At 39.0% G+C, this 10,205-nt stretch overlaps 2 protein-coding genes across 4 annotated transcripts in view; both read right to left on the bottom strand.

Moving 5' to 3' along the window:
* Positions 1 to 2,185, bottom strand: part of LOC137993164 (adenosine receptor A2b-like) — a 4,393-nt gene extending 2,208 nt beyond the window's left edge. The window contains exon 1 of one of the 3 annotated variants that reach the window (XM_068838859.1): positions 1,758 to 2,185. The gene's annotated coding sequence lies outside the window, so the exon portion shown is untranslated. Of the gene's footprint in view, positions 102 to 977; positions 1,359 to 1,757 lie in introns of those variants that run through there. The other 2 variants (XM_068838858.1, XM_068838857.1) reach the window with 2 other exon arrangements.
* Positions 2,186 to 2,224: 39 nt separating this feature from the next.
* Positions 2,225 to 9,335, bottom strand: LOC137993163 (uncharacterized). Its single transcript, XM_068838855.1, has 3 exons — positions 8,498 to 9,335; positions 5,428 to 5,601; positions 2,225 to 4,062 (listed from the first exon to the last, which is right to left on the bottom strand). The coding sequence occupies exons 1-3, from the start codon at positions 8,988 to 8,990 to the stop codon at positions 3,386 to 3,388; spliced, it is 1,344 nt and encodes a 447-aa protein (XP_068694956.1). The 5' UTR covers positions 8,991 to 9,335; the 3' UTR covers positions 2,225 to 3,385.
* Between the last annotated feature and the right edge of the window lie 870 nt (positions 9,336 to 10,205).

The raw sequence follows: 10,205 nt of genomic DNA, 5'->3' as shown, positions 1-10,205 counted from the left end.
CACTGGCAACACGTACGCAATGCATGGCTGGAAAACCTTCAGATAAAACGACTTGCACACAAGACTTAGGAGAAACTTGGATTTCTTTAGCAGGCTCAATTTATTTGAGAAATTTGTATATAGCTTTGCCGGGAGACCTATATATATAGCGTCAAGCTGTGAGCGGTTTCTTCTCCCATTAAGTTATGGGCAGACGATAAATGATTTCTTGACAGATAATATTTAATGACCACTCATTGACCACTCATGCTATTAAGTTTACCCTCGGCAAATTGCTTGAAATAGAAACATTGAGTGAATGGAAGGAGCAACGATATGCAAGAATGATATTTTATTATTTAAATGGTTGGATGAAATAGTCCTTTGCAATTATATAAATAACTAATTTTCGGATGTTGCATATATCAAGAAAGCCGTATCTGAAGACCGGGTAGGCTTCTTGATATCATTTTAATAAAATTATTCATCCCCTTAATGACATGACAAGATGATTTATTTAACTCAGCTCAGTTTCACATAACATATAAAAGATTATAGGTAAAATTTACATAGGCAACAAAAGAGAGTGTAATAAGAGTGTAAGGTGTAATAACAAAATAGGGAGCGAGTTGGGATCATCCAAATAGCAAAGGCTAATCTAGTGGATGACCCCTACAATAAAATACAATTAGAGACGGAATTTAAAATATATTTTTTTATAAAAAGATATTTCTTCATCCATGCTTTTAATGTCCAGTTTTCTTTATACTGAAAATTTAGTAGTAATGCACAGCTTTTTCATCTCGTTATCACTGAATGTCGTTCAACTTTACTCCAAATCCCTGAAATAAGCTTGTTGCTATGTACTTTGTAGTGAGATATACACATATGCGGATCTGGTGGCCTGACCAGCGGTTTTGATCTGTATATGGCACATAATGTACTGACTAAGTTTCATGGGTACTCTGTTATTCATCATTTCCCGCAACCTTACCTACCCCAAAGCACGAGTTCTAAGTCACCCAGGGTGAAATCCTGTCTCTGCCTATGTTAAATAACGTGATCTTTCGCTCTTATAACCCATTCCCAGATCCCGAATTTACTTTCGACTCTTGTATGGCTGTAGCTGTAACGTTGCCTGACTGGTATAAGTAGGTTTTTAGAAATTTGTCATGTTTTGGTAAATTCCGAGCTCTAATCATTGGTGCGTGTTGTTTGTTTGCGTACTTGTAAAAGAACCATTAACTGACATTTGCGTATAGGAACTGACGGCATGAAGGGCCTCACGAACTCAGGAAGGAAGGAAACAGAAACAATCTACGATAACTCATTAATTAATCTTAAAATAATTAATAAGGGAAATTGAAGGTAGTAATGTTCGACTTGTCGTCAGCCGAGTCACGAAACACCGATTTTATGGATATTTGAGCTCCCTATAGAAGACTTGGTTTGTATGCAAATGGTGCCCTCCTCAGTATTCATTATTTTTTCGGCCCCAGTTGTTCAAAGGATGGATACTGCGATCCACTTGATAAATCACTATCCACTGGACAACTCAATTGGTTTTGCTAGTGTTAATCCGCTGGATAATGATTTATCCGGTGGATACCATTATCCATCTTATGAACAACCGAGGGCAGATTAATTTCCTTTGCTAAGCAAACGTTTGATTCCGCGCTTTGTGACTAACGCCGAAGTGAATGGCCTCTAATATGGCAAACAAAGTTTGGACGATGTTGACGCGTCTTCTTAAGTGACGATAAATTTCGTTTACCTACTTTTGTCCGTTGGGACAGTGGTAATCATGTCGCTATATTGAACACAAGGAGGGCTATGTGTTCGAAGAGAGATTGCTCAAGCTTTCGTCGCTCAGACATTTAAGACTTCACTCGTTCACCCGGCATTCTGTAGTTTGAACCGCGAAACAGAACGCGCAGCGAATAAACCATCACCATGGATACCGATAGCGACAGCGTCATCTTATTGGGCACGCGCGCGTGCAACACTAGTACTGTTAAATGCGATGGCCAAACGAATGCAACACTGTTGTTCACTCCTTAGAACAAAAGAAATGTTGGATGATGTTGAAGACGATGTTTGATGGAAATCAAACTTCGCTCAACAACATGCAACATCATGAAAAATAGTGGCCAAACGAGTGCAACACATTGGATTCAACAATGTTGGATGATGTTGCACCAACATGTTGGACCCATTTGGCCAGGCCTCAACGGCAAGAAACGTAATAGTGGACGAAATTAAAAATAATTCTGCCCTGCGGGGCCCCAAACAGTGTCAGTCTTATCACCAGTCCCCAGTTCCCGGTTACAAATATTATGATGATGATGCCTAACAGAGTTTGCGACGTCTTGCCCTTTACTTTTACTGTAAACCCCTGTGTTGTCGCTTGCTGAAAACTCTACAGATGGGTAAAATAAACAACTTACTATTGCATTTTGCTTCGCATTTATTTATTGAAATGTCCTTAGGAAATATTTGGAGATGGCATTTCCGACACCCTAAGTTTCAAAATTCTCTGCGGGAGCATGCCCCCAGAACCCCTAGTTTGGATCGCCTTCGGCGCTCGAAACATTCTTCTTGTGCGTAAACCCCTGAAAGTCAGGAACTTGAAGACCACATGTTTGCTGTAGAATCTCATTTCCTTAGTTATGCACTGAAGAATCAGCTGTTTTGCCACATGTCTGTCTTTCGCAAAACATAAATTCACTAGCGGAAAAAAAAGACCGCGATTTTTAAATTATTCTTTTGAAGCAGGAATTGTATGGACCTTCTAACGTGGCATGCAGCTCCTGACATTGGCGAGTATTACTTGAGCATGATTGCCAATGGAATTTTTTGTGTTGAGAGCGCTTACCTGTTACCAATGTGGCTGCACGGCTACGATTCTCCAACTCGATGTGATGTGAACTTTGTTTTATAGGGTGTTCCCGCAAGTTAACCATTTTCATCGATATCTAACAGTTAATTTGACCGGTAATTTCCTCTGTCAAGGGTTGATCACTTGCAGTTAAATTACTTGTGTGACCATTATTAATTGTTGTTCCCCATTTTTGGCATTTTTAAAGAATATGCAGCGAACGATGACAGACATTGCAAGAGCCGCAAGCAGAAATGAGGAGTCATGATACTTTGCCATTGTAGAATTGTTAGCATTCTCTTGCAGGCATGAAGTATTCACAAAGATGATACATTTGGCCCTACTGGGTTTTAATTGCCTTTTCTCGCTCCAGCTAATTCAAAAATAACAGAGGACACGACATTTTATCTGCCGAAAGTAAACCAAGAAAAATTTGAAGGTTGTTCTTTTTTTTATGTTTGCATTTTTGTTCTGCCGAATACCAAACATTTTATACTTTTTGTCACATTGAACCTGCTAATGTAGTTTTTACGAGCAGTGCGACATAATGCGCTTTCGGGCTTTTGACCTTGTAAAGCAGTAGTCTTCATTTTTCAAAACCATCATGCAATGCCCTCGTAAAAAGGGTTCAATTAGAAGACCCATCAGGGCGGCAGTGAATGTACCCCCTCCCATGGCAACCACAATGTACCCCATGGCGAACTCCTTATGAGGATCATCAAACCTCTCCCTGAAAAATGCTAATGCATTTACAAAGAAAACTCCGATGGTCGCGCCTCCGGTAAAGGAAAGCACCAAGACGATCCACACGTTAGGCAAGAATCGGTACCAGGCGGCCAGGAGGAAAAACAGAAGATGTGCAACTTCAACAATGGACAGGACCCATAGATACGGCAACTTGGCCCTTTCGGCCCATTCAGCTTTGATGCAGGACAATACCACAAGGTATGATCGCCCCACCACTTCACCCCCCAGAAAAACGAAAATGTAGTATTGGTAATGGTCACGTGGTCTAAAAGGCGCGTTGGGAAATGCCAGGGTTGTGATGACGGCTTGTATGGTCATGTATTCTGAGAACCATGCAATGAAAATTGGTATCAGGTTCGGAAGCATCTGACGAATAACCATGAATTTTTCTTGAGAGCTCAAGGAGCCGTCTTCAGTGCTGGTGTTCTCATCGTCGGTGAAAGGGTCTTCAGCGTCATCTGTTGAAAGAGACACGTTCGCGGAAAATCATTAAAAATACCCTTAGTCTTATCCCAACAAAGGCTTTGTTAACTTAAAGGGCTATGTCATGCAAAATGATGTAATTTCATGGCACCTAAAATGCCCAAAAAGTACAATGAAACATTGCTATTTAACAATTATTCCTCGAGCCCGAATGGGCTCTTAGTCAATAGCCCATGAGGCCGAAGGCCGAATGGGCTATTGACTCAGAGGCCATGAGGGCGAGAGGAATAATTGTTTTAGTAACATCCAACTAGTTGGTCAAAAAAATATCGAGACAAAACATCTTTCGCTAGTTAAAGCTAGACTTTAATTCTTTTTTTGGTTTTCAAAGCCAGCGCTTTTCGCTACTAGTGGGCTATAACAAATAGCCTACTAGTAGTTCAACCAATCAGAACGCAGCATTGATAATAGACCACTAGTTGGATTTTACTAAAACCACTTAGAACTGCTGAACAACATAAAAGAAATACAGCAAAAGGAAGAAGAAGCATGGATGGACACAAATGGATACGATTGAAGCGGATTACATTTGGACAATCTTGAAAAACGACGACCCGACGTTTTTCAACTTTATGGCAAATCGCCTGCATTTGAAAGTCGTTTTTGCTCAGAATCATCTTGTTTGTGATTTAACGATAATTTTATCAGTAAAGGAATTCCACATTACCAATTTCGAGTTGTAAACTAAAGATTTTTCCTGAACACTTTAAAACATAGCCCCTTTAAGGTTACTTTCACTCGAATTGATACCCTGGGATTTCTTTTCTACTCTACGGTCCTCTTCTACCTTTACTGAAAATAGATTCAGTTTTTAAGGTGGGTTTTCAGCAAAACTACTTACAATGTTGTGTAATTTGTGTTTAGAGACATCGGGTAGCTTGCTTAGCGAACCATTTTATACTGTACCGGAGCAATTTATTCCGACTAGCGAGGTGGTGAAATAGTGCGCTGCTAAGTTTAAGGAGAGCTATGATGTTTCGAAACGCTCTCTTGTATTTTTAGCCTTATAAAAAATTAGGCAGAAAAGAACAAAACAGTTCTAGGAATCACTTAATGCAAAGGCCTTCTCTTTGGTTTGACAACAGCCTGTTCTGACCTTGTTCCTTGTTCCCGTGTTTTCTTTAAAAATCTGATTGTGTTCCCTTGTTACCGAGATTACTTACAAATTTTTATCCCTAAAATAATTTATGTTCCCTTGTTAACTAAGACATGTTGTCTTTGTTCTCCTGTTCCTCAGTGCAAATTTGCCATGTGCCCTCGCTCCCCAAAACCCCTCATTTTGTTAAATCATTTGTTGACAATATTTTGTTTGCTTCGGAGCGTAAGAAAGGGTTTCTTACCTTTGTTCTCCAGGGCAGTATACTCTACTCGGACGTGTTCTTCCGCTGGGGGACTGGGAGATGATTCCAAGTGTTTCTTCTCCATGGCGTGATAAGAGACAAATATCAGGAGCAATGTGGTTGCCATGATTAAAATTGTGACGTTTGGGGAAACACAGGCCCAAGTTGTCATGGCTACACAAATAAAGGATATACAGTTAATGTAGGATGTAATAATAAATTAATACTCCAATATTGTACCAGTTGAAACTTAAATACAAGGGTAACATGTTTTTCTTAGAAACTAGACGCTCTATGAGCGTAAACTGGGTTGCCTGTGATACGTGTTACACAAAAAGAAAAAGCACTTTGTTGGATGGTATTGAATTGCAGCGTTCCAGTTAAAATTTTCAATTGGGGGGTCATTTAGACCATTTGAGTCACCCTGATGTCGTGCCAGCAGTTCACACGTTTAATTATTTTGTAATGTCCTCTCCTGTTTTGAGGTCTTTTACTTTTTTAAGCTTTGGTAATACATTCAGTTCAAAGATAACAAAACTAGCCTGTTTCGAAACTAAAAGGCAAGCCCCTACATTTCGACCGTGCACCATTTCAACGGAAGAGCCTGCTTGCAGACTATAACAAAGCACGCCCTTGAGTAAAACTCACTCGTTTCTTCTTTAAGTTCACTATATATAGTCTGCAAAAAAACTAACTGTCAATTGCTCTGACGGACGTTTTCCTGCATGTCATGCATGTCTTGCAGTTGCACTAAGCAAACGTTTAAACGCGGCCTTGGTGCAAGAGGTCCTGAGTTCGATTCCCGGATCTCGCATCCTTGTTTCGACTCCTTTCCTTTCCGTGTAGCTAGTAGCTTTAAATACCCGTAAAACGGAGCACTGATGGAGAGGGGGGAGTAAAATGAGCGCACCGTCGACCTCAGGTTTGTCAGTGATTAAAAGTTACTGTTACGAGTTATCGACGTTAAATAAGGTCTACTTTACTTTACTCTACTTTATTCCACACACTAAGGAAGGGCTGAACATATTGTTTCCGCTTCATACCCCTCTTCTTTTCATTCTAATCTGATGCTAGGTCAAAAATTTCATTGCCTTTACGTTTGCACCAAAAAGAATCGCAAAAGCCGGGAGTTAACAGTAAAAGGCAAGCCAAAAGACAGATGAACAAAAAATAATAATATGGTTTTTATATAAAACTCTGAATTTCGAATTCTCAGCGACAGTTTGAAGACAATCGATCGTAAAAACACTAATGAATCAAGGGAAAGGTTATGATGTTCTGTCAAAAGGAAGAAATTTACCAGGTGGTAGGCAACCACAAAGGTGCACGTGATCACCTTGTGTCAAGGTTCTTGTTCACATTGAATGAACTATCGGAAAGAATGGTATTCGTGCGTCGCTTTCAGAGTTAAACAACGCACTTTTTCGCCAAGAAACTTCCGTCTTTCGTTTTTATTAATTTTTTTGTAATATTTAACTGAATATTTACATTTCATTTGTCGGATCAGGAAGACTTCTTTGCCGGGTTATTGACTTGAGACTCTTATCTGGAACACTGTTGAAGGCGCTGAAACTGGATTTTCCTAGGAGTAATGCTGGCTGGGCCCATCCGAAAAGAAAAAAAAATCTGCAAAAAGTAGGCTATTGGATCGAGCTCGAATGCAGCATATTTCTCATCATCTCCAGAACTGCTCAGTCCGGAGACAAAATACTGCTTCTTTTTTGTTTCTTCTTCAGAAACGTGTCCTTTTTTTACTTCAGGGTAACTATTTGCACAATGAGGTTGAGTAGCCAATCAAAACAGAGTTTGTAATTGAAAATCTAAACATCTATGAGATCCGAATTATCGCAAATCATATAATGCTAACAAACACAAAAGCAAAGGAAATTTTTAATAAATGTGAACTTTAGTTTGTACTATCTGAATGATTTTGGGTAAGATTAAAGCGATATATTGTTGAAAAATGTTCGTGTTAATGAGAAATGTAAACAATCTTTGCACTAGTAAGTTGTAGCAATAAACTGGGTTAACCAGAAACCAGTTAGAGAAATATTGTTGGCTTTCCCAAATAAACTTTATTATACACTACAGAGATAAAACAAATCTTTTTAGTCAAGCTCAAATATTACACAACACGATGAATCCACAAAGGGTGAACATTTTCACAAAACCTTTTCCAGCGAAAACGTTTACATATTTGCTATTAGAGGCAAACAACCGTTCCCATTTCAGTGCGTACGTGCGTGAAAACAAGAACCCAATCCGTGTCAAAAATTGTAACCATACACAACAAAATAAATTTCTAACCGGATTTCAGGATCAAACCCTTTTCTGAAGAATCTTTTCCTTAAATAATGAAGCAAAAAATGGACAGTAAGCTTTGTTTCAAATAATTCTTGACTAAAAAGAATTATTTGATTGTCCAAAGGTGCGTTGTTCATCCGTTGATGCTATTGAATGTTAATATACATATCGTGAAATAGCGTTATTGAAAGTTCTTTCGCGTTAATGAAGTTCATGGAAGTGCTAATGAACGTATATCTGCCGTATAGTTTCAACTGTTGACGTAAATGAATGTATATTTTGCGTAAATGAACAGCAATTTGAAAAGACGTAATATAAATGGCCAAGATGCTTTGCACGAAGGTGATACTATCAAAACCAGTAGAGTGGTAAAACTGCCGTTGGAAATTTGAATCCGAAGCGGCTCGATTCTAAACACGTGATCTTAAACAAATTGTCATGTGATCCAAAAAATGTTGTCACGTGATCCAAAAAAGTGTTTCTTGTTGAATGCCATGACTGCCAACGCACTTTACACGAACCACGTGACAACTCTTTTATGTCATGTGACGACTTCTTTTGCGGATCGCGTTATAAGTTTTTTGAAGCCCGCATTTAAAAATTCTAACGGCAGATTTACCACTCTAGTGATTTTGATAGTATATGATGTTTACACACAACTTCCTTTGCATCGATGTTGCATATTTTGAATACTTTTGGTGAAAGCTCGGGGGTAACAACCTTTGACCTCAGCTTTAAGTAATAAAATAAATATATCAAGACCTACCAGTGTAATATAAGGGAGCCATGACAAATCCAGCGCCTGTGCCAGCGGAATACGCACTTAATGTCATCTCATGATAAAACGAAGTGAGGGCTAAGAAGGTCACCTCGCCGACTCCATAGCCGAACGAAGTTATCCCTACACCGATTAATTTCCAGTGAACTTGTTCTGCGAACGCTAGCATAAGAAATCCAACGATTCCAGACAAAAAAACAGTGGTTATGCGCGCAAAGTATGGGATATTCTGCATAAAAAAAGGAGCTATTAAAGTGACGAGAAAATACGGTCCTATGTCTGCGACAAGCACCATTGAAGTTTGAATAAATGTTCCAGCTAATATGTCTTGCGCTGCAGCGATGACAAGTGAATATGTTGCGTACATCAATGTCCCAAAGATGAAGAAAGATGCTACCGTGCGAAAGCTTTCTCTCTGTTGCTGTCTGTTGAAGCTACAATTCACGAAGGAGGTGGCCAAAGCTCTCGTGTTGTCAGCCATTTCGCGGTTCTGTAGTCAAGAGTAAAATTGAGTTCTTGACTTGAAATACTTCGAGCGAACGACACAAGAAGTTTATCGAAGGCCTGATTATAAAAATCAATCGCTTCGGTCACTTTTTTGGCGAACTAAAGAAATCTTCGAATTTTCTTTTATCGTCAAATGCGCCAGCTGCCTTTGAGAGTGGATCCGCTTTCCCGAGGTTGTTTTAAGTTCCTATCGATAAGAGAATCCAACTTCGAAGAAGAAAATCGATCACAATTTTTTTGCTTTTGGAAAGGATAATCTACGTTATTCAATTGTTACTCGCTTTCCGATTGCTTCAACAATTTGGCAAACCGACGTGGAAAAAATAACTGACTTGTACAAACTGAAAAAAGCATACAAATTATTCATGAGCTTTTAATTGTTTTCGGAGCACATTTCAACAATTTGCATTTGCATCAGATTATTATGTTCAAAAACACTCAAAGTCATAGTGTTTTTTAAACCGGTATGAGTCGATTTCGACCTTCCGAATTTAGATAAGATCTCAATTTGAAAAGGTTCATTTTGAGAATATTTTTTAAAGGACATATTAGAACGTCTGCTCGTGGAAATCCATGGAAGGCATTATATACCGACTAAAAAATAAATGTCAGAAATGTGCGAGCAGCCGAAAATTAACGGAGGGAAGAATGGGATCAAACGAACAAAAGAGAGACATATTTTTCGCCGGGTGCAAAATGCTTGAAGTCACAAATTTAATTATGCGTTTCCGATTGACATCGTTTGGACGATAGGCAAGTCAGTGAGGCACTGAGAATAATGACCAAACCAAACCCCATTATTAATATTAATCCTAAACTTTTTAGGCTTAATTGGAATCTAAGTGTAATGCCAGGACTGATTTCATATGCCTACAGCGCATCTGGCTCGCATGCATGGCTGCATCGCAGACTTGGTGCTTTCTATTTTCTCCCACAAATATCAGGAGTCTGTGGAGTAGCGAGTCATGGGAAAGGAAAGGAAAGGAAAGTAAATTTATTTAAGGAGGCTCCAAATCGTTTCTCCTTTTTTCAAACAAATAAACATATTCTGTTTTTATATATACAGTTAGAGTAATCATATCAAGACAAAATTTCGCCAGGGTATTAGTAACGATCATAGATTTCTCACATCACATTTTCCTCCAAAATGACGTTACCACGGCAACGATATAATGCATTTATTTGAGCC

Source organism: Montipora foliosa, chromosome 2, assembly GCF_036669935.1.
Source record: "Montipora foliosa isolate CH-2021 chromosome 2, ASM3666993v2, whole genome shotgun sequence".
NCBI classification, from domain to species: Eukaryota; Metazoa; Cnidaria; class Anthozoa; order Scleractinia; family Acroporidae; genus Montipora; species Montipora foliosa.
This window is presented reverse-complemented; position numbering and strand designations above follow the sequence as displayed.